A 25,101-nucleotide genomic window follows, 5' to 3' on the forward strand; every position below is an offset into this window, starting at 1 on the left:
CAGGCTCTAGGGCACATGGGCTTCGGTTGTTGTGGTGTGCAGGCTCAGTAGTTGTGGCTTGCAAGCTCTGGAGTGCAGGCTCAGTAGCTGTGGTGCATGGGCTTAGTTGCAGATGTGGGATCATCCTGGACCAGTGCTCGAACCCGTGTCCCCTGCATTGGCAGGTGGATTCTCAACCACTGCGCCACCAGGGAAGTCCCTGGAGAAATGTCTATTTAGGTCTTCTGCCTGTTTTTCAATTGTGTTGTTTGTTTTTTGTTATTGAGTTGTATGAACTGTTTGTATATCTTGGAAATTAAGCCCTTGTTGGTTGCATCATTTGCAAATACTTTCTCCCAGTCTGTAGGTTGCTGTTTTGTTTTGTTTATGGTTTCCTTTGCAGTGCAAAACTTGTAAGTTTGATTAAGTCACATTTGTTTATTTTTGCTTTTGTTTCTATTGCCTTGGGAGACTGACCTAAGAAAACATTGGTACAATTTATGTCAGAGAGTGTTTTGCCTATGTTCTCCTCCGGGAGTTTTATGATGTTATGTCTTATGTTTAAGTCTTTAAGCCATTTTGTGTTTATTTTTGTGTATTGTGTGAGAGTGTGTTCTAACTTCCTTGATTTACATGTGGCTGTCCAACTTTCTCAACACCATTTGCTGGAGAGGCTGTCTTTTCTCCATTGTATATTCTTGCTTCCTTTGTTGAAGATTAATTGACTGTAGGTGTGTGGGTTTATTTCTGGGCTCTCTATTCTGTCCCATTGATCCATATGCTAGTACCACAGTGTTTTGATTACTATAGCTTTGTAGTATTGTCTGAAGTCTGGGAGGATTATGCCTCCTGCTTTGTTCTTTTTCCTCAGGATTGCTTTGGCAGTTCTGGGTCTTTTATGGTTCCATATAAATTTTAGGATTATTTGTTCTAGTTCTGTGAAAAATATCATGGGTAATTTGATAGGGATTGCATTAAATCTGTGGATTGCTTTGGGTAGTATGGCCATTTTAATGATAATAATTCTTCCAATCCAAGAGTATGGGATATCGTTCCATTTCTTTGAATCATCTTTGATTTCTTTTATGTCTTTTAAACATTCTCCTTTTTAATTTTTTAATCAAAGTATATGTCTCTTCCTTTAAATAAACAGAACCACATAAGAAGAAAAAGTGATTCAGAGTTATTCATAAATCTGACTCTCTGAAAAACTATGGAAGTGGCAAGTAGAATACTCCCTCAGGAAAGGATGGTTTCCTTTATTAAGTTTTACAGTTCTCAACATATAAGTCTTTCAGCTCCTTGGTCAGGTTTATTCCTAAGTAGTTTTTTTCTTTTGATGTGATTTTAAAGGGGATAATTTTTTTTTTACATTCCCTTTCTGATATTTCATTGTTAGTGTAAACATCAGCTCAGTGCTTTGTGACCGCCTGGAGGGGTGGGATAGGGATGGTGGGAGGGAGGGAGATGCAAGAGGGAAGAGATATGGGAACATATGTATATGTATAACTAATTCACTTTGTTATAAAGCAGAAAGTAACACACCATTGTAAAGCAATTATACTCAATAAAGATGTAAAAAAAAAAAGAAATGCAACCAATTTCTTTTTTTTTCTTTTTTTTTAAAGATATTTTCACTTTTATTTTTAAAAGGTACATAAAGGAGGGTCCAAAGGAAGTCTCCAAATGAGACCAACAAACTCCCAAATATGTGTGTAACTATCAAAATTTCTGAGGTCAGCAATTAAATATTTGCTTTAAACTTTCTATTAAAGTGGAACAAAAAAAAACCACAGCACAACTTCTATAGGGATATCAGGATAGTTATAGCAGTAAATCTGGCTTGATGTAAACGTGACTATTATCATATTTTCTCCTATTCCTGGGGAGACAGAGATGCAACCGATTTCTGTATGTTAATCTTGTATCCTGCTACCTTGCTGAATTTGTTTATCAGTTCTAGTAGTTTTTATGAATTTCACCTGATTTCCCTCAAATTACAAAGTTTCTTCCCCATATCACCAATTATAGCTTTGTGTATATAGACAGATGCCTTATATCTTGGTTTAGTTGTCTGAAATGGGGGAAGGGTTTTGGTTCAGTGTCTGGCATATAGTAGGTACTATATAAGGATATTTTTACTAATGTCTTTGCAGACATTTCAGTGACCCTGTCCCTTACTCCTTGTGTCAGAGAAATAGCTATGCTTTTAGATTCCTTGATCTTTTCTATAGTACTTTCACACCCCTCTTGGTGATGACCACTTACTCTTTTTTCCCCCAAAGCAAGAACCAAACCCTGTTAAGTTTTCAGAAGTTTTAATGATCAAGTTTTGGGGAAGGGTGAGGAGGAGCCAGTCTGTTAGTGAACTCTGGGAGTCACATGGTCACTTAGATGGAGGGACCTCCTTGATAATGGGTAGTCTGGTCACATCCCTCTTTAGCAGACACACACTGAGGACAGGGAGACATCTCTCCACACTTGCACAAACTTCACAGATTGTGGTGGGAGTCGATGGGCAAGGCTATAATATTTTTGGCCATTTACCGTTACCTGGAAGGGAAAATGGGTCAGAAATACGGTATGCCACCAAACAAACTTTCAGTCTTCCTTTCTACTTCTGCCCTAGTACACACACTATCCACTCAGAAAACCCCTATTCAAACTTCAAAACCCAGTAGATATGCTTCTTTTTATAGGCTAACTTTTGGGACTATTTTGGAGACTTGTTCTCTTTGTTTTCTGTATTTCTCTTATTCCTCCAGGGAGGTTCTACACTCTCTGTTGCACGGTCTATATTTGCGTGGCCTTTCCTCTAGCTTAGAAGCTTCTCATGGGCAAGAACTGTGTCTCACGAATCTTGACTCCCTGTCTCTTGCACAGAGCATCACAGGCTAAGGGGTTGGTAAGTGTTCACTGAATGCATACACTTCAATTCTGCAAACTTTGTTGCCATTTACTCTGATCACCCAGTTTTTTCTTTGAGTACCTTAGATTTGGGGTGACGGTGGTGAAGAATGAAACTCAAGTGGTCTTAAAGAGGTAGAATAGTACAGATGGTTTAAAAATAGGATATTATTTTAACAGCTTATAGACATATGAAAAGATGCTCTACCTCAGTCTTAAAAAATATTATTTTTTTTGCCTAGCCATTTAAAAAGGGCAGAATATTTGAACATATTCTTTATTGGTGAGACTCTTCAGAAGCAGTCATTTTTTGGGTGTTAGTTTGTCATATTTAAAATTCATATGGTTTTTGAACCAGTTATTCCTCCAATGTAAGTATTGGGAGGTTGATAATGACAAAAGTGTGGTACAGAAACCTTACTGCAGCATCATTCTTGAGAGCAAAATATTGGAAACAACCTAAATGTGCATTAATAAGGGTCAAGTTAAATCATTTTTGGTAATCCTTCTATTGGAATGTTATGCAAACATTAAATTATGAAATGTCATGGATTTAAGATATATTCTTATTTATTTATTTATTTTTGGCTGTGTTGGGTCTTCGTTTCTGTGCATGGGCTTTCTCTAGTTGCGGTGAGAGGGGGCCACTCTTCATCGCAGCGCGCGGGCCTCTCACTGTCGCGGCCTCTCTTGTTGCGGAGCACAAGCTCCAGTCGCGCAGGCTCAGTAGTTGTGGCTCACGGGCCCAGTTGCTCCACAGCGTGTGGGATCTTCCCAGACCAGGGCTCGAACCCGTGTCCCCTGCATTAGCAGGCAGATTCTCAACCACTGCGCCACCATGGAAGCCCCTAAGATATATTCTTAAATCACAAATAAACTCTAGTCTTCATGGTGTGATATATAGAGAAACTCATGACACCTTTTCTTTAAAAAAAAAAGTATGTGTATATATATATATATATATATATATAAAATGGATAAAAGTATATATTTTTATCCATTAATAAAAGTATATATTTTTTAATATATAAAGGGGTAGATAGTTAGATGTACTTGTATAAGCATATATTACCTCTGGAATGAGTGTAAAGAAACTAGTAACAGTTGTCCTGGTTTGAGAGTGAGAGAAAGACTTATATTGGATGGATTAAAATTACTCATATGCATATCTTAACTATTTAGTGACATGAAAATTCAAATAATAAGAGCATAGGTAGAAATGATAACTATGGGTGAAGTCAGAGCAAATTCTCCACCTTGAGGGAAGTGGCAGGTAAGCTGATCTTGACCCTGGTTCGATTTGGGAAAAGACCTGAGGATGGCGGTACAAGCAGAGGGTGCTTTGTAATTAAAGGGGCAGGAGTGGTTATGGGAGATGGACCCTGAAGGACACTTGGGGCAAGGCCAGGGAGAGCTGTGTCCTCCTCTGAGAGCTTGTAGAGGCCATGGAATGGATGGTTCCTGGGTGCACTTACCTGGTACTCATTTTGCAGCACCGAGATGTGCAGTTCAAATGGTTGGCCATCCACACAGGGCATTCCAGAGGATGCCTCCTCACAGTTCCAGCTCCCATTCTGACGGTTGTTTATCTTCACAGATATGCCAAAGTACGCTTGGAAATGGAAGGCAACGTCTGAGTTCTCATCAGTTCCAGTGTGGAAATCCACCTGCATTTCTGTGTTCCTGCTGATGGGCAAGCACATAGCATATGGAATAGGCCTCTTCTTGTGGGGGAACCCACATTTGACACACACACACACATTCTTTCCCGATTCCTCCCTGGTAGGAGGAAGGCCTTCCTGGGGGATACTGTAATCCTTGTTCCTGTGGGCCTCCTTCAGCTCATCCTGCCCAGGATAGCAGGATGCCCTGTTCCTTGGCCCAGGATTCAAATTGAGCAGCAGTCACTGGCCTGGGGCTACTGGTTCTTTATCTGCTGGAAGTCCTATGCCCCTTGATGAAGAGCCAAAGCCCTGACCCCTTTTCTCAGACCCCAAGACCTGCCAACAGTTCTGCAACTGCAGGCATAATGCCTGGTACTGCAGGGGTCTCCAGGACCTGCATATGCATTGTGCTACCATTATGCTATTTACGTGTTTTAACATCACTCATACATGAAGTGACCTGCCCGCCCCCATGCTCTAATATTCTCACTTCTCCTTCACCTCCCCACCCATGGGCTATAGAGTACCCACCTGAAAGATATGACAGGTTTCCCTCTGATTGTCACTGAAGAACCAATAGACAAGGACACATGCCATGTGTACAGGACCTGCCATGGGGAGACAAGAGTGGATGAGGGGCAAGGCCAGGTGTGGGCTCCCCTCCTACAGCGGTTCCCAGGGGTGCAGCAGGTTACACATCAAAGAACAAACTCTGAGGGCCCCAATCTCCCCACTTCACGAGAGTCAGGTCCCTGTGTCCTTGAAGAGATGAGAGGATCATAGTTAAGAGCAAGGGTCCAAGAGCCAGGCTGCCTGGATTCGAATGCTGATTCTGCCCCTTACGAGCAGTGAGATCTTAGATCTATTACTTGAATTCTCCCTGCCTCAGTTTGCTTGGTACAAGGAGGATTATCAGAAATTCCCACTTCATAGGGTGTTCTCAGGAATAGATGAGCAAAACCTTTAGCCTAATCACTGGCACATGCAGGGTCCCTACAGGGGCGACCTGTCAGAAGGGGGAGGACCCTTTCAGGAATACTGCCTGCAATTATTTTCTACCACCTGAAACTCTGAAGACAAGACTTGAGGATATAAAAATATGAAAGTGTAAAAATTCACTCCAGGGAAAAACATTTGTTTAAAGGGAGAGGGACGTAATAACGGAAAAGGAAACCCCTGTGTGTGGGATGTAGATGTATACGCATCGGAATCATCAAGGGGAATGCATGTCCTTTCAAGAATGTATACAGCATTGTTGAGAACACAGTCAGTACTTGTACAAAGGGTGTGGGACAGGAAAGTAATTGGGGAGAATCTACAAGTTGTTGACTGAGATCTGCTGTAAAGTGTCTGGACTGAGGCTGAATGTTTTCCTTCCAGCTTCAGGTGATTTGATTCTCTGAAACCAAGTCTCCCAACAGTTTTCCCCTGGGGTCCAGGATCTGCTCACCCTCCTCCTGTGAGGCAATGGGAAGGGCTGACTTGGGGAGGATACCTGAGGTGGAGCGAGTGGTCACTGTGTGTGCACCCAGACTGGAGACGCAGCGCCCTACAGTCTGAGGTCACCTTCTCTCACTCTTCTCGAGAAGAGGCATCTAAGGAATCACTCCTTCTGCTCTCATCAATGCTCAGAGGTGAGTTCTGGGTAACTCACAGGCCACAAGGCCACCACTTCTGCCAACCAGGATCCACACTGATACACATGGGAAGACCCACAGTCATTTAAACAGTCACTGCTGTGTAGGGGAGAACCCTCACATGCAGACAAATCCACACACATATTCACCGATCGACACCCAGTCACAGATTCTCACACGCACACATTCACATATAGTCACACAAAGACACGCAGTTCGTCATGTCACACATACCTCCCTACATTCTTACTCACTGTAACACGCACTGGTGTGCTGTAGTCACACTCAGAGCCGTGAAGACAAATGCACAGCCTCACCTCCTTGCACTTACGCACACACTCCCTCATCCCCTCCTCTGCCTAAAGACTCTAGTGCCTTCTGCTAGAAGGCTATGTCTTCAGCCTTCTTGTTTGTTACTATTCCCAAAGTAAGAAAAAAATTAATAGCTGTAAGAGGAGACCTTGAGACCATAAGGTTACAACCGGCAGCAGACACTGCTTTGAGAACAACTGGTGTCATCCTGAGTCTGACACAGTTCAGGAAATTCAGGTTCTCAGCAAACCAGGAATGGGTCTAAAATCACATCCACAATGGCCGTCCAGCTCCATCTTGGATGCCTGAACCATGGTCACTTCATTTTGACTTTTAAATGCATTTTTTAAATGCATTTTCGTGTTCAATGGCCAAAGCAGATGTACAGTGGATGTTCAGTAGGCCACAAAACAGGCCACTCTGGTCAGCATACAGTTCAAGTTATATCATGTAAAAGCCAGAATGACTTTGCCATCCCTCAGTATGTGAAAAGTTCCTCTATCATTTTCCCTTTTGTCTGCAAATCTTTTGATAGAGCAAAATATTTGTCCCTCAACGCCAGGTTGGTGGCTGCTGGCCCTGGGTCCACCATGTCCTTTGGTGCTAGGCCTCCTTTTTCTTCATATATATATTTGCCTAGTTATCCACATTGGGGGAAAACTAATCAGACGTAGTGAACAAGCTCAGAGGTATGCTAATGGGGAAGCATTTCATAGGCTATTCCTTTTATAAATTACATCGAACTGTTGCACAAACATTGTACATGTGCTTTTAACAGCACACCTGAAGCAAGCAGTGATGCATGTCATGAGTAGTTACAGTCTTTGACAACTTCCCCAGAGAATTTTCTTTCCATCCTAAACATTAGGGGCATAGTATGGTTAGAGGTAAAGCAATGACTTTCAGTGTAGATAGGGAGACAAACATTTGGTAAAGAGTTCAGTTAAATTAGTAGAATGACTCTTAAAGGCTGGGTCCAGATTTTTGGGTCAGCTGCCTACCACTGCTGTTGTCTTTTTCTCGTCCTAGTGTGGGTGTCATTTGGGGTCAGCAGTCCTTTCTGTAGACCAGTCCACTGCAGAGGCTCTTCTTACATGGGAAATATGAATTCAGGAGTCAGTTGCCTTCAGTTTCGCTGTGTGTGAGCTAGTTAAGAATACTTGGTATGGGTCCTTTTATCTAGGTTGGCGACAGTTCTTTAAGTGATACCTTTTCCAGGAATTCCCTGGCGGTCCAGTGGTTAGGACTCCGTGCTTCCACTGCTGGGGTCACGGGTTTGATCTCTAATGGGGAAACTAAGATCCTGAATGCCACATGATATGGCCAAAAAAGGAAAAAAAGTCATAAATGATGCCTTTTCCAGTATGCATAATGTGGTTGCAGGTCATGAGGCATCTGATTTTTTTTTTTTTTTGCGGTATGTGGGCCTCTCACTGTTGTGGCCTCTCCCATTGCGGAGCACAGGCTCCAGACGCGCAGGCTCAGCAGCCATGGCTCACGGGCCCAGCCGCTCTGCGGCATGTGGGATCTTCCCGGACCGGGGCACGAACCCGTGTCCCCTGCATCGGCAGGCGGACTCTCAACCACTGCGCCACCAGGGAAGCCCAAGGCATCTGATTTTTATCCAGGATGGATTGCTGTGATAAGCTTCAGAAAGAAACTTAGAGTGTCCTTTCAGTATTTCAATTACACTTTACAATAATGTAACACAACACTAAGGAGCTACCTGGGAGGTGAGTCTTAGATACTAGACACAGACCTCAGACTTTCCTCGTGGTGCAGTGGTTAAGAATCTGCCTGGCAGTGCACGGGACACAGGTTTGAGCCCTGGTCAGGGAAGATTGCACATGCCGCGGAGCAGCTAACCCCACGCTCTACTGAGCCTGCGCTCTAGAGCCTGCGAGCCACAACTACTGAGCCTGAGCACCACATCTACTGAAGCCTGTGCACATAGAGCCCGTGCTCCACAACAAGAGAAGCCACCGCAATTAGAAGCCCACACACTGCAACAAAGAGTAGCCCCTGCTCACTGTAACTAGAGAGAGCCATGCAGCAACGAAGACCCAACGCAGCCAAAAATAAATAAATTAAATAAATAAATTTTAAAAAAAGACTCTATAAAAAAATAAATAAATACAGACCTCAGTTAACAAAACTAGAATTTAATATCCACTGAAACATAATGTTCTTCTGTCTAAAATTACCCTCATTTTAATCAAATATAACCACATTAAGACTAACTGGTTTGAAAAATAAGTCTGGTTTCAATAAACTTGTCCTGATTTTCACATAAGTGTAGTTGATGACACAGGCTCTTTTAAACTAGCTGTGCTTTAACTTTTTTATGAGGAACCTCAGATTGTGGTTTTAAAAGGATTCTCAAGGCCAGAAGAGCCATGCCAAGGGCTTGCCACAGATTTTGCCTGCACTGTCTATAGATTTGGATGAATTCTTCGCTTCTTGAGGTCTTCACAATATCTTGAGATTCCTGCACCTGTCAGGAGGTGCCCTTCCTTATTCACTCTGCTGGGAACCTAAGAGTTTCCAGTTTCTAAAGGGATCAATAGAGAGAAAAGACTGATCTTTCAACTCTGCTCACAAAGGTATAATTTACCAAGTTGCAGTAAATCATAATTAGCTTGAGGCTAAAGGTTTCCTTATATCTGGAAAACACAGATTAAAAGCCAGTAATAGGGCTTCCCTGGTGGCGCAGTTGTTAAGAATCTGCCTGCTAATGGAGGGAACACAGGTTCGAGCCCTGGTCCGGGAAGATCCCACATGCGGCGGAGCAACTAAGCCAATGCGCCACAACTACTGAGCCTGTGCTTTAGAGCCATGAGCCACAACTACTGAGCCTGTGCTCTAGAACCCACGTGCCATGGCTACTGAGGCCCGTGTGCCTAGAGCCCGTGCTCTGCAACAAGAGAAGCCACCGCAATGAGAAGCCCGCTCACCACAACAAAGAGTAGCCCCCGCTCTCTGCAACTAGAGGGAGCCCTCGCGCAGCGACGAAGGCCCAACCCAGTCAAAAATAAAACAAATTTATTTTTTAAAAAGCCAGTAATATTTAAGATAAAACCCATAAAAATTACAACCATATTCACCACTTCACTCAGTCCTGTGTAACTAATTCCTTTCTGTTAAGAGTTTTATGAAGCCATCAGGGTTTCCATTAGAATTAATCAATTTCTTATCTAGTTCAGCAGTATTTTCTGAAGTATATCATAAACCTGTATTTGTCAAAAATTCCTTTTTATGAACCTTGAGGGCGAAGCTTTTTTGGGGAAAAAACAGTAAAACAATAACTGTCTAAATGACAAAAGACTTTAAAAGGCATACTTAAAGATCTGATTACAATGCAATTGAAAAAGAAACTTGGTTATTGCTGTGACATATAAGATTTTAACTAGAGTTATGACTAATACCATTATACCAGGACATATAAGATTTTTAAAGAAATTTCATATAAGTTCTAGAATGTATATAACATTTAACCATAGAGTATAACCTAAGAAGGCTTGTCACTCATTGGACAATTCTTCCCATATAATTTAACATACCAAATAATCCTAGTGAGTTTAACATCTCTGTAAGAGATGCTTCAGGGTTCCTCTTTTTTTTTTTTGATTTTTGGCTGCGTTGGCTCTTCGTTGCTGTGCGCGGGCTTTTCTCTAGCTGTGGAGAGTGGGGGCTACTCTTTGTTGCGGTGCACGGGCCTCTCATTGCAGTGGCTTCTCTCGTTATGGAGCACAGGCTCTAGGTGCATGGGCTTCAGTAGTTGTGGCACACGGGCTTAGCTGCTCTGCGGCATGTGGGATCTTCCTGGACCAGGGCTCGAACCTGTGTCCCCTGCATTGACAGGCAGATTCCTAATCACTGTGCCACCAGGGAAAGTGCAAGGGCTCCTTTTTAAAAAACTGTACACAACTTTCTGTATCCATATTGGTTTGTCCCTTCTTTTCTTTTCTTTTTTTTTTTTTTGCGGTACGCGGGCCTCTCACTGTTGTGGCCTCTCCCGTTGTGGAGCACAGGCTCCGGACGCGCAGGCTCAGCGGCCATAGCTCACGGGCCCAGCCGCTCCGCGGCATGTGGGATCTTCTCGGACCGGGGCACGAACCCGCATCCCCTGCATCGGCAGGCGGACTCTCAACCACTGGGCCACCAGGGAAGCCCCAAGAGGACTTTTTAACTCAAGCAGGAAAGGCATGAGATCTGTCTGTTTTTATCTGGATGTCTGTCTATCTGTACATTGTAAATATGACATGTCCCTACCTCCAGATGGTGTCATTAAAATTAATTTGTAAAAGAGCTTTATTTAATTGACTTAAACATGGGTACTTACAATAAAATATTTCTAAATGTAACAAACTATCCCAGGTTTTTAAAGTATCACGTTGATCTAGGATTAATCTTTTTTTTTAAATTTGTATTGGATAGGATTAATCTTTAATGAATGAAAACAAGTTTAGGGATTTCCCTGGTAGTCCAGCGGTTAAGACTATGTGCTCCCAACACAAGGGGCCCGGGTTCGATCCCTAGGCAGGGAACTAGATCCTGCATGCATGCCGCATCTGGGAGCCTGCATGCCGCATCTGGGAGCCTGCATGCCGCATCTGGGAGCCTGAATGCCGCAACTGAGTCCCATGCCACAACTAAAAAAAGATCCCACATGCTGCAACTAAACAAAAAAAGATTCCGCATGCTGCAACTAAAGATCCTGCATGCAGAACACTCTGACATAAATCACAGCAAGATCCTTTTTGACCCACCTCCTAGAGAAATGGAAATAAAACCAAAAATAAACAGATGGAACCTAATGAAGCTTAAAAGCTTTTGCACAGCAAAGGAAACCATAAACAAGACGAAAAGACAACCTTCAGAATGGGAGAAAATATTTGCAAATGAAGCAACTGACAAAGGATTAATCTCCAAAACTTACAAGCAGCTCATGCAGCTCAACATTAAAAAAACAGACAACCCAGTCCAAAAATGGGCAGAAGGCCTAAATAGACATTTCTCCAGAGAAGATATACAGATTGCCAACAAACACATGAAAGGATGCTCAACATCACTAATCATTAGAGAAATGCAAATCAAAACTACAGTGAGATATCATCTCACACGGGTCAGAATGGCCATCATCTAAAGATCTACAAACAATAAATGCTGGAGAGGGTGTGGAGAAAAGGGAACCCTCTTGCACTGTTGGTGGGAATGTGAATTGATACAGCCACTATGGAGAACAATATGGTCATTCCTTAAAAAACTAAAAATAGAACTACCATATGACCCAGCAATCCCACTACTGGGCATATACTCTGTCCGCTTTTTTTTTTTTTTTTTGCGGTACGCGGGCCTCTCACTGTTGTGGCCTCTCCCGCTTCGGAGCAACAGGCTCCGGACGCGCAGGCTCAGCGGCCATGGCTGACGGGCGCAGCCGCTCCGCGGCACGTGGGATCCTTCCGGACTGGGGCATGAACCCCCGTCCCCTGCATCGGCAGGCGGACCCTCAACCACTGCGCCACCAGGGAAGCCCCCCTGTCCGCTTTTTAATCGGGTTGTTTGTTTTCTTGTTGTTGTTGAGTTGTAGGAGTTCTTTACATACTTTGGATATGAACCCCTTACCAGATATATCATTTGCAAATATCTTTTCCCATTTGGTAGGTTATCTTTTAATTTTGTTGATGGTTTCCTTTACTGTACAGAAGCTTTTTAGTTTGATGTAGTTCCATTTGTTTATTTTTGCTTTTGTTTGCCTCGTGGCAGGTGACGTATCTAGAAAGATATTGCTAAGACATGTCAATCAGTGTACTGGCTATGTTTTCTTCTGGGGTGTTATGGTTTCAGGTCTTAGAGTCAAGTATTTAATCGATTTTGAGTTGATTTTTGTGTATGGTATGAGGTAATTGTTTTTCTTTTTTTTTTTTTTGCACGTGGCTGTTCAATTTTTCCAATGTTTATTGAAGAGAGTATCCTTTCTCCATTGTATGTTCTTTGCTCCTTTGTCATAAATTCATTATCCGTATATGTGTGGATTCTTTTGGGGCTCTCAATTCTGTTCCATTGATTATGTATCTGTTTTTCTGCCACTACCATGTGGTTTTGATTACCGTGTTTTTCTGCGAGTACCATGGCTTTTTAATATAGTTTGAAACCAGAGAGTATGATCTTCACTTTTGTTCCTTTTTCTCAGGATTGCTTTGGCTTTTGGGGTCTTTTGTGGGTCCATATAAATTTTAGAATTTTTTGTTCTATTTGTAAAAAATGTCTTTGAGATTTTGGTAGGGATTGCATTGAGCATGTAAATTGTATAGGTAATATGGACATTTTAACAATGTTATTTTTTCCAATCCATGAACATGGGCTATGTTTCCATTTATTTGTGTCTTGTTCAATTTCTTTCAATGTCGTATAGTTTTCAGCGTACAGGTCTTTCACCTCCTTGGTTAAATTTATTCCTGTCTTGGTTGTGGTTATAAAGGCAATTGCTTTCTCTCTCTCTTTCTTTCTTTCTTTTATTTTTTGGCCATGCTGCACAGCATTGAACTCGTCCCCCTGCAATGGAAGTGCAGCGTCCTAACCCACTGGACTGCCAGGGAATTCCCTGCAATTTCTTTCTTAATTTCTCTTTCTGCTAGCTCGTTTTTAGCATATAGAAATGCAACATATTTTTGTCTGTTGATTTTGTACCCTGCAACTTTACTGTATTCATTTATAATTTCTAATAATTTTGATGGAGTCGTTAGAGTTTTCTGTACATAAAATCATGACATCCAAAAATAGTGTCAGGGACTTCCCTGGTGGTCCAGTGGTTAAAAATCTGCCTTCCAATGCACAGGACGCGAGTTCGATCCCTGGTTGGGAAACTAAGATCCCACATACTGTGAGGCAACTGCGCCTGCGTGCTGCAACTGCTACTGAGCCCGCACACTCTGGAGCCCGTGTACTACAGCTAGGGAGAAGCCCACACACTGCAACTAGGGAGAAACCCGCGTGTTGCAACGAAAGATCCTGTATGCCACAACGAATATCCTACATGCCGCAACTAAGACCCGATGCAGCCAAATAAATAAATAAATAAATATTAAAAAACAAAACAAAAACAAAAAACCAAGCAACAAAAAGCCAAACAAAACCAGTGTCAGTTTTCTTTTTTCCTTTCCAATTTGGATGCCGTTTTTTCCTTGTCTTGCCTAATTGCTCTGGCTAGGACTTCCAGTATTATGTATAATAGGAGTGGCAGAGTGGGCATCTTTGTCTCGTTCCTGATTTTAGGGAGATAGCTTTCCTTGAGCACGATGTTTGCTGTGGGTTTTTCATATGTGGCCTTTACTATTTTGAGGTGCGTTTCTTCTATACCCAATTTATGGAGAGTTTTTATCCTTATTGGGGGTTGAATCTTGGCAAACACTCTTCTGTATCTATTGAGATGATCACATGGTTTTTATCCTTTATTTTTCTAATGTGGTATATCACATTTATTGATATCTGGATGTTGAACCATCCTTGCATCCCTGGAATACAGCCCACTTGACCATGGTGTATGATCCTGTAACATGTTCTATTCAGCTTGCTAATATTTTGTTGAGGATTTTTTTTTGGCTACACCACGTGGCTTGTGGGATATTAGTTCCCCAACCAGGGATTGAACCCAGGCCCCGGCAGTGAAAGCGTTGGGTCCTAATCACTGGACTGCCAGGGAATTCCCTTGTTGAGGATCTTTACACCCTATGTTCATAAGAAATAATGGCCTGAATTTTTTTTGGTGTGTGTTGCCTTTGTCTGGTGTTGGTATCAGGGTAACGTTGGCCAAAGAAAAGTGAGTTAGGAAGCGTTCTCTCCTCTTCATAATTTAGAAGAGTTTGAGAGGGATAGGTATTAAATTCGCTCTCAGTTAGATTGCAGTATTCCTTGACTTTAAGTTTGGTTTCTGGAGAATTGGCATTTTCTTTTTGTGGTACAGTGTTACCATGGTTCTTCATGGTGCCTTATGAATTGTTCTGCCTGTGCTTTTGAAGTAGCAAACACTCTTCCTCTTGAGTCTATCAATTCAACAAGTTAGAAATTAGAGGCTTTTCCAGTAGGTGGTGCTATAGCACACGTTTTTGGTTTCTCTTGCCCGAGATGCCTCTGGTTATAGAGAGTCAGCACTTTCCACCTTCCACTGTCTGTGTCAGAGGTGAGGCTCCATGCCCTGATTATGACTTCCCGTGCCTCCAAGGTTCTTGGTGCCTTGCAGATGCCAGTGTCATTGGTTTCCGTGCCTGGGACACTGGGATGGTGAGCTCTTCTGGGGTGGTGAACTCATAGCCTCTATCACTGTGAGGGGAGGGAGAGGATGAATGGGGAGCCTCTGCCATGTCCAGTGTTGTAAGGCTTGCAGGCTTCACTGCTATGGGTGGGAGACTCTTCACTGAACTCCACAATTCTACCAACTCTATTTCCACAAGCCTCAGCCAGGTCCCCGTCACCGCTCTCCAGGATTACTGTAATAGCCTTATGAGTAGTCTTTCTTATTTTGTCCAGGTGCACCTACAGTCTGTTTTCCACACAGCAGCAGAGGAAATCCTTTTAAAACATAAATGAGGGCTTTCCTCATGGCGCAGCAGTTAAGAATCCTCCTGCCAATACAGGGGACACGGGTTCAAGCCCTGATCCGGGAGGATCCCACATGCCGCGGAGCAACTAAGCCCATGCACCACAACTACTGAGCCTACACTCTAGAGCCCGCGAGCCACAACTACTGAAGCCCACGTGCCTAGAGCCTGTGCTTCACAACAAGAGAAGCCACCACAATGAGAAGCCCGCACACTGCAACAAAGAGTAGCCCCCTCGCTGCAACTAGAGAAAAGCCCGTGTGTATCAAAGAAGACCCAACGCAGCCAAAAATAAATAAATAAATAAATTTATAAAAAAAACAAAAATACATAAATGAGACCAGATCCCTCTCCTCTACCTTGGGCTCCCATCTCACTTAAAGCAAACGTCCTATGGTCTACTTTTCCATATCCCGAGTTCAAGTCCTGCCTCTCTCCCCCTTTACTCCAGTCATACTGTCATCCTTGCTGTTCCTCAAAACTTCACGTTGCCTTCTCACATTGTGGTCCATATTGGTAGCCGATCTCTCTGACTGGAAGTTCTTCCCCAAGATACACATGGCTCTTTTATTTACCTTCTCCAAGCTTTTGCTCAAATCTCATCTCCTCAATGAGGACTACCTTAACTAGCCTATTTCAAATTAAGCCCTCTGTGGACTGCTCTGTTCCATTACCAACATCTTTTTTTCTTAAGCGTTTTTAAAAATTTAATTTATTTTATTTATGTTATTTTTGGCTGTGTTGGGTCTTCATTGCTGCGCGCAGGCTTTCTTTAGTTGCGGCGAGCGGGGGCTACCCTTCGTTGCGGTGCGCGAGCTTCTCATTGTGGTGGCTTCTCTTGTTGTGGAGCCCAGGCTCTAGGTGTGTGGACCTCAGTAGTTGTGGTGCGCGGGCTCCAGAGCGCAAGCTCAGTAGTTGCGGTGCACGGGCTTAGCTGCTCCACGGCATGTGGGATCTTCCCGGACCATGGCTTGAACCCGTGTCCCCTGCACTGGCAGGCGGATTCGTAACCACTGTGTCACCAGGGAAGTCCACCAACATCTTTTTCGAGACATTTATCCCCTTCTGATACATTATATATTTTGCTTGTGTATTATATTTTAAAAGTTACTGCATATATTTTCCAACTGGAGTATAAGCTCCATGGAGCAAGATTTTTATCTGTTCTTTTCCATTTATGCAAATAGTACAAAGCCTGCTGCCAGTTAGTCACTCAATAAGCAATTGTCAAATGAATGGATAAATGGATGAACAGATAAATGGATGGATCCCTCTGATTGCTTTACTAACAACCCTTTGATTTGGGATTATGTTCATCAAATATTTTACATATAAGAAGAATGGGTCTAGCAGAGGTTAAATTTCCTTAATAAGGTCCCACAGTGGCAGAGCTGGGATCCTTATCCAGGTGGTGTGTTCCTCCAAGTCTAGGGTGAATAGGGAAATTGCCAGCAAAGATTCTGGAATAGATTTGATGTCAGAGAAAGAGTCAGTCGCATATAGCATGGGTTAGGCACCAATTTTATGAAGCAGGGTAGCCAGGGAGCTCTTCGTTATAATTTTATCATTGTGGCTTATCCGTAGACACCTAGAACTGCACTTAGATTAAGCATATCAGCATCTCCAGTTAGAAGCTGCTTCTTATTATCACAGTGGACTTTGGATAGTGTGGACTGAATACACTTTTGGAGTCAGAAATTTCAAAAGAATAGCAGGCAGGGCTCTATAGCCTGAGCGAAAGGATCAGGGGTGACCCACCTCCTAACAGCATTCATAGGGCACCTTCTCCAGACAGACTCGCACACAACAGTTTCAATAGGGAAGAAAGACCCAACTGGAGACTATGGAATCCTTGGTATAAAGGATGGGAAGAAGGAATCTGGTTACCTCTGCTTCTTGTGCCAGGTCACCTGGGAACAAATCATTGAATGAGTACTGGTACAGAATGGGAAAGAGAATGTGTACATATGTGTGTCAGTGGGAATCATTGGATTTGCATAATTGTCCTTTTGTATATTTTTTCTCTGCATTTGGAGGTGTTTGTATGTAATATGTGTATCTGTGCCTCTGAGCGCATGTCTGGACTCAGATTAATGTCTCCTTGTTGGAGGTCTGCTAATGTCTCTGAGCTGCAAGAGAAAACCATGTTTATATATCCTGATTCTCCCTGGGCAACAGTGTGGGAGAGAAAACACTGGCCTGTCACTCACCGATGTATCCGTCTTTTCCATAGCCGAACCCCTACTGGCAGTCTGTTTCCCTTACTGTGGGTTACACGGTGAAGATCAATGCAGATCTTCTGTGTCCCTCTGGGTGAGTAGATCCCAGTTTTTGTGTGATGGAGGGTGAAGCACAAGGGGAGAGTGTTAGCATTTTGGGGAACACTCATTGGAAACATTTTAGTCTTCTTTAATCACCAGAATGAGCTGAGGTGGCTCATGCAAAAGTGTGAGATTACACTGCAGGCGGGAATTTCCTTCCTGTGAGAGAGAGAGAGAGAGAGAGAGAGAGAGAGATGGCAAAGTAAGAAAGGTATATATTTTGAGAAAGAGGGTGGGGGAAGGGGAAGGAGAGAGGGAGGGAGGGAAAGAGAGAGAAGGACTGTGTTTGTCCCTGAGGAGGTTGTTTTCTTCAGTAAAGGCCTGGATGAGGGAGCCATTCTCTTGTCTTTGCAGAAAGAACCCAGAATTTGTGGTGGATTTGTGCATGTGTCCTGAGAGAGGCAGCAACGTCGCATTCCATTTCTGAGTCTACACGAACAACATGATGGTGATGAACAGCCTCCACAAAAGGGGGATGGGGAGAGGAAGAGATAGCTTCTTCTGACCCTTTTGTGCCAGGGAAGCCGTGGGCAGCCATTTGAGCTTCGACTTTTGGTGCTGGAGAATGAATACCAGGTGTGTGGGCCCTAAGGGTGAGGGGCGTGGAGCACCATGGCTGTGGTGGGGCTGCTGTGGAGAAACAGAGTCCAACTCTGATCTGATCTGATCTGATGTCAACACACCAATTTTTTGTTTTGTATTTTTTTTTTTTTTGCGGTACGTGGGCCTCTCACTGTTGTGGCCTCTCCCGTTGCGGAACACAGGCTCCGGATGCGCAGGCTCAGCGGCCATGGCTCACGGGCCCAGCCGCTCTGTGGCATGTGGTGTCTTCCCGGACCGGGCGGGGTACTAACCCGTGTCCCCTGCATCGGCAGGCAGACTCTCAACCACTGTGCCACCAGGGAAGCCTTGTTTTGTAGTTTTAATACATGTGCTTTCTATTTTTTAAACAAATTTATTTATTTTTGGCTGAGTTGGGTCTTCGTTGCTGTGCGCGGGCTTTCTCTAGTTGCAGCGAGCGGGGGCTACTCTTTGTTGCAGTGCGTGGGCTTCTCATTGCGGTGGCTTCTCTTGTTGCAGAGCACAGGCTCTAGGCATGCGGGCTTCAGTAGTTGTGGCTCACAGGGTTAGTTGCTCTGCGGCATGTAGGATCTTCTTGGACCAGGGCTTGAACCCGTGTCCCCTGCACTGGCAAGTGGATTCTTAACCACTGTGCCACCAGGGAAGGCCACATGTGCTTTTTAAAATTGACGTTTAGTTGATTTACATTATTGTGTTAGTTTCAGGTATACAACAAAGTGATTCAACTATGTATTTCTATCTTCACTTATTTATTTTCAGATTCTTTTCCATTATAGGTTATTAGAAGATATTGAATATAGTTACCTGTGCTATGCAGTAAATCTTTGTTGCTTATCTACTTTACATCTAGTAGTTTCCATCTGTTATTAGCATATTGCTAATTTATGACCCCCCCCTTTTCCCCTTTGGTATCTGTAAGTTTATTTTCTATGTCTGTGAGTCTGTTTCTATTTTGTATATAGATTCATTTCTATTTTATTTTAGATTCCACATAAAAATGATATCATGTTGGATTGGCCAAAAAGTTCATTCGGGTTTTTCCGTAACATCCGTAACATATTGGTCTTTCTCTGATTTAACTTTACTAAGTATAATATTCTCTAGGTCCATTCATGTTGCTACAAATGGCAATATTTCGTTCTTTTTTATGGCTGAGTAACATTCCATTTTATTTGTATGTATATACACACACACATACACAGCACATCTTCTTAAGCCCATCTTGAGCACACCAATTCGATACGTGCTGCCACGTCCTTTCCTCCTCATAGGGCTAAACCACAAAAGTTTACCTCTCGGTCTGATGCGTATCTTGTCTTAACAAAAATGTGCCAGGTTTGTAGTTGCAGCTCAAGCATCAAATCCCTCAATCCCTACTGGCCACATCTCTTCCTTATCAAAGACACTCATGTCACAGGCCAATTCTCCCCCAGTCCTCCGTGCTTCAGGGCAGAAAACATATCTCCTATGCATTGAAAATCATTGAACACAACTTTTTGAGCACTACCATGTATGCTGTGCAAGCAGAGATTCAGAGCTGAATCCCATATGCCTCTTGCTCTCATGGACAATCAGGAATGCGGAGGGAGAAGTGCAGGCCCACTGTCATCAGGGTAAAGCAGGGATGGGGAGCTCTGGAGGCAAGGAAGTGGACACTGGGGGATGATTCCCTACAGCAGTGTCATGGCAGGATTTCCTGGAGAAGGAGATATTTGAACTGCTTTGCTTTTACGGAGTAAAGAATTTTTACAGGGAATGAAAAGAGGAAAGGGAAGGAGGAGGCCTAATTGTTCTGCACTCACAAGAAGTATATCTCTTTCCTTAGGTGTTTGTGAATAACAAGTGCACTTACGTCTTTGCCCACCGCCTGCCCTCATAGTCTGTAAAAATGCTGGAGGTGAAGGGAGATATTGTGCTTACTTCAGTGGAAGTATGTTGAGGGGCAGAAGATCTTGCAATGAAAATATCCACCCCGTTATACTCTTTTATAATGTGCAGGATCAGAGCAGCTCCCAGAAGATGCCAGGATATCCCCCTGTTGCCACACTTATGCTAATGATAATAAAATCTTCCTAGTATGAACCAGGACTTGGTTCTTGCTCATAGGGAAGACATCAAGGGCAGATTTGGCACAAAGGGAAAGTTGTCCCAAGTATGGAATGAGGAGTGTGGTTTGGGAAGGGCCCAGGTGGCCAAAATCTCAAGTGCTGTCCCTGAAATAGAGACAGAGTGAGAGTGTCTCAGGATGTTATGAAGAAGACGGACAGGTTTGGGGACGTGTAAGGGAGGGATACAGCTTTGTATGTGAGCTTCTTTTCCCTTGTTTATTCACCCACAAATAATTATTGGACCCAAGTATTAGTCGGGGTTCTCTAGAGAAACAAAACCAATAGGGTGTGAGTGTGTGTGTTTATATATGTGTGTACACACACATACATAATTATATATATAAAGAGATTTTTTATAAGGAATTGGTTTACATGATTATGGAGGCTGACAAGTCCCAAGATCTTCAGGGTGAGTCAGCAAGCTGCAGACCCAGGAGGGTCAATGACGTAGTTCCAGGGAATTCCCTGGTGGTCCAATGGTTAGGACTCCTCGCTTTCACTGCTGAGGGCGCGGGTTCAACCCCTGGTCCTGCAAGTTGCTTGGTGCTGCCCAAAATGAATAAATAATGTAGTTCCAGTCTGAAGTCATGAGGCCCAGGAAGAGGCAATGTTTCAGTTCCATTCTGAAGGCAGGAAAAATCCTCCCTGATTTTTGCCTAGCTGATCTAGGCAAGGTCAGCTGTTTTGTTCTCTTTAGGTCTTCAGGTGACTGGATGAAGTCCACCCACATTAGGGAGGGCAATCTGCCTTACTCAAGCCACCAGTTCAAATGTTAATCTCGTCCAGAAACATTCTCACAGACGCACTGAGAATAATATGTAACCAAAGTACCTTGGCACCCCATGGCCCAGTCAAGTTGACACTTAAATTTAACCATTACTACCTCTTACACTAATATACCTTTATACACAACAGATATTCCAGTATGAACCCACACTAATACACCTTTATACACAACAGATATTCCAGTATGAACCCTATGTGACGCTGAGAGGACCAGAGAATGATGTTATTGGCAAAAGAAACTTGATACTGATGAGTCAAGGATGAAATCAGCCCTAGAGGGATGTTTGAACTCAGGAGCTGAATGTCAGGTGTTCAGGCAGACATGACTTAAACCCTGGTACATGGCTTTCCTGGTTTCTGTCTCCTCTCACTTAGGAAGACCTAGAAGCTTTCCGGGGTTCTGAAGTGTGACCTAGGAAGCTGGGCCCGCATCCTTCCAGACCCCTCCAGACTGAGGTCCTCTGGAGACAGATAAACCACAATCTCTGGACCTGATGAATTCCTAAGTTTCTGGGGACCCTGCATTCCCACAATTTCCCAGATGCTCCATACATAAAGGAAAGCCGGTTGCTTTTGTCATCTTCAGGCCCTCTGAGCATTCTTCCCTATTTCTGTACCTTAGGAATAAACAATCTGTAAAAGAAATTAAGAAACCAATTCTTTTAGAATAGCATAAAAAAGAATACAATCCTTAGGCGTAAATCTAACCAAGGAGGTGCAAGACTTCTGCATTGAAAATGACAAAACACCGTTGAAGGAAATTACAGACAACCGACCTCAATAAACGAAAAGACATTCCATCTTCATGGGGTGGAAGATTTAATGTTGTTAGTATTATTGATAATTATAAATATTGTTAAGGTAGCAATACTTTCCAGTGCAATTTGAAGATTCAGTGCAATCCCTATCAGAATGCTAGTGGCCTTTGTGGGCAGATATGGAAAAACTGATCCTAAAATTCATATGGAAGTGAAAGGCAAACCAAAGGGCCAAAATATTCTGAAGAAAGAACAAAAGATTCAGACAATTCAATTTCAAAACTTACTACAAAGTTACGCTAAGGGCTCTAAGGAAGAAGAACAGATGGGTAGTATACGCAGAGAGATGGAAATTCTAAGAAAGAATAAAAAAGAAATGCTAGAGACTAAAAAAACTTACATAAATGAAGAATGCATTTGATGAGCCCATTAGTAGATTAGATATAGCTAAGAGGGAATCTCTGAGCTAGAGGATATGTCAATAGGAACTTCCAAAACTGAAAAACAAAGAGAAAAAGGACTGAAAGAAAGAAAAAACCCAGAACAGAATATCCAAAAACTGTGGGACAACTGCAAAAGGTGTCATATATGCTTAATGGGAATACCAGAAGGAGAAGAGAGAAAGGAACAGAGGAAATATTTGAAGTAATAACGGCTGAGAATTTCCCCAAATTCATGTGAAACACCAAACTACAGATCCAGGAAGCTCAGAGAACACCTAGTGGGATAAATTCCTCCCCCCCACACCCCCAGAACAATAAAACAAAAGTCCTGTATCTAGGCACATCATGTTCATACTACAGAGAATCAAAGATAAAAAATTCTGACAGAAGCCATAGGAAAAAAAACACCTATAGAGGAGCAAAAATAAGAATTACATCTAACTTCTCCTTAGAAACCATGTAAGCAAGAGGCAAGTGGAGTGAAATATTTAGTGTTGAGAGAAAATTGGTGCAACCACTATGGAAAGCAGTATGGAGTTTTCTCATAAAAAGGAAAATAGAAGTACCATAGGATCCAGCAATTCCACTTCTGGGTATTTATTCAAAGGAAATGAAAAGTGTAACTGGAAAAGATATATAGCAGTCCCCCTTAGCAACAGGGGTTATGTTCCAAGACCCCCAATGGATGCCTGAAACCCTGGATAGTACCAAATCCTATTATAGAGTTGACCCTTGAGCAACTTGGGCGGGGGGCAGGAGGGGTTAGAGGGCTGACCCCTTGTGCAGTCAAAAATCTGAGTGTCAAAATGGATTAAAGATCTAAATGTAAGGCCAGACACTATAAAACTCTGGGAGGAAAACATAGGCAGAACACTCTATGACATAAACCACAGCGAGATCTTTTTTGACCCACCTCCTAGAGAAATGGAAATAAAAACGAAAATAAGCAAATGGGACCTAATGAGACTTAAAAGCTTTTGCACAGCAAAGTAAACCATAAACAAGACAAAAAACAACCCTCAGAATGGGAGAAAATATTTGCAAACAAAGCAACTGACAAAGGAGTAATCTCCAAAATATACAAGCAGCTCATGCAGCTCAATGTCAAAAAAACAACCCAATGCAAACATGGGCAGAAGACCTAAATAGACATTTCTCCAAAGAAGATATACAGATTGCCAACAAACACATGAAAAGATGCTCAACATCACTAATCATTAGAGAAATACAAATCAAAACTACAATGAGGTATCACCTCACACCGGTCAGAATGGCCATCATCAAAAAGTCTACAAATAATAAATGCTGGAGAGGGTGTGGAGAAAAGGAGCCCTCTTGCACTGTTGGTGGGAATGTAAATTGATACAGCCACTATGGAGAACAGTATGGAGGTTCCTTAAAAAACTAAAAATAGAACTACCATATGACCCAGCAATCCCACTACTGGGCATATACCCTGAGAAAACCATAATTCAAAAAGAGTCATGTATCACAATGTTCATTGCAGCACTATTTACAATATCCAGGACATGGAAGCATCCTAAGTGTCCACCAACAGATGAATGGATAAAGAAGATGTGGCACATATATACAATGGAATATTACTCAGCCATAAAAAGAAACAAAATTGAGTTATTTGTCTTGAGGTGGATGGACCTAGAGTCTGTCATACAGAGTGAAATAAGAAAGAGAAAAACAAATACCATATGCTAACACATATGTACGGAATCTAAAAAGAAAAAGTGGTTCTGATGAACGTAGGGGGAGGATAGGAATAAAGACACAGACGTAGAGAATGGACTTGAGGACACGGGGAGGGGGAAGGGTAAGCTGGGACGAAGTGAGAGTGTGGCATGGACGTATACACACTACTAAATGTAAAATAGATAGCTAGTGGGAAGCAGCCGCATAGCATGGGGAGATCAGCTCAGTGCTTTGTGACCACCTAGAGGGGTGGGATAGGGAGGGTGGGAGGTAGATGCAAGAGGGAGTGGATATGGGGATATATTTATACATATAGCTGATTCACTTTGTTATACAGCAGAAACTAACACAACACTGTAAAGCAATTATTCTCCAATAAAGGTGTTAAAAAAAGAAACATCAGTAATAAAAGTAAAAAAAAAATCTGTAACTTTCCAGTGGGCACTCTGCACCCGCGGTTCTGTGTCCACAGTTCCCCATCCTCAGATTCAACCAACTGGGGATTATGTAGTACTGTCGTATGTATTTATTGAAAAAAATCCACATATGAGTGGACCCACGCAGTTCAAACCTGTGTTGTTGAAGAGTCAACAGTACCATTTTTTCCCTGTATAGTCATCCCTCAGTATCCGAGGGTTCCACATTCATGGATTCAACCAACCGTGGATCAAAAATATCTGAAAAAAAAATTTTCAGGAAGTTCCGAAAAGCAAAACTTGAATTCGCCGCATGCTGGCAGTTATTTACGTGGCATTTACAGTGATTTGCGTAGCATTTACTTTGTATATGTGTTGTAGTTTCTTAGGACAGGGCCGAAAGTAAGCTCGTCACGCGAGATGAATTGTGCCGAAGCGCAGCAGTAGAGGGCGGCCGCTCGCTCAGGCAGAACAGCGCCGTCTGTCCTGCTGTGGTAGCTTTTATTAAAGCATTATCTAGGTTTACACTTTAAGACTTGTTTTCTTAACATTTCAGAAGTGCCAAAGCAGCAGCCTATGTTTTTATTAGTTATACAAGCAATAATTGGCTTTCGTGAGCACCTGCCGTGCTTCGTCCTTGAGCGCAAGAACAGCACAAAGTTCCCACCATTATTCTGATTATACTGAAGTCGCGCAAGGACATTTCCTTGCGTTCCCACCACTCTGATTAGACTGAGGACAGCTCATGGATCAGTGCCCAAAGCACTCAATGCTTCTTTTGCAGGCCCCCGGTTTGCCGGGGCGGGGGGGGGGCTCAAAGCATTCAGGACTGTTCACAGTTCTGGCTTATTCGCATGCCCCCGGTTTGCCGGGGGGGCTCAAAGCAA

At 42.9% G+C, this 25,101-nt stretch overlaps 1 protein-coding gene and 1 pseudogene across 1 annotated transcript in view; one reads left to right on the forward strand and one right to left on the reverse strand.

The window, feature by feature from the left end:
- Positions 1-2,229: 2,229 nt before the first annotated feature.
- The window catches only part of LOC101336440 (galectin-10-like), a 100,956-nt gene continuing 78,084 nt past the window's right edge, over positions 2,230-25,101 (reverse strand). Inside the window, exons 5-7 of the mRNA XM_019941024.3 lie at positions 5,082-5,158; positions 4,362-4,572; positions 2,230-2,532 (exon numbers count right to left, since the gene is read on the reverse strand). Coding sequence (XP_019796583.2) covers positions 2,419-2,532; positions 4,362-4,559 — 312 coding nt within the window. The 5' untranslated portion in view covers positions 4,560-4,572; positions 5,082-5,158 and the 3' untranslated portion in view covers positions 2,230-2,418. The remainder of the gene's footprint in view (positions 2,533-4,361; positions 4,573-5,081; positions 5,159-25,101) is intronic.
- Positions 4,916-20,420, forward strand: LOC101321006 (galectin-16-like; annotated as a pseudogene).

Source organism: Tursiops truncatus, chromosome 19 (genome assembly GCF_011762595.2).
Source record: "Tursiops truncatus isolate mTurTru1 chromosome 19, mTurTru1.mat.Y, whole genome shotgun sequence".
Lineage (NCBI taxonomy): Eukaryota > Metazoa > Chordata > Mammalia > Artiodactyla > Delphinidae > Tursiops > Tursiops truncatus.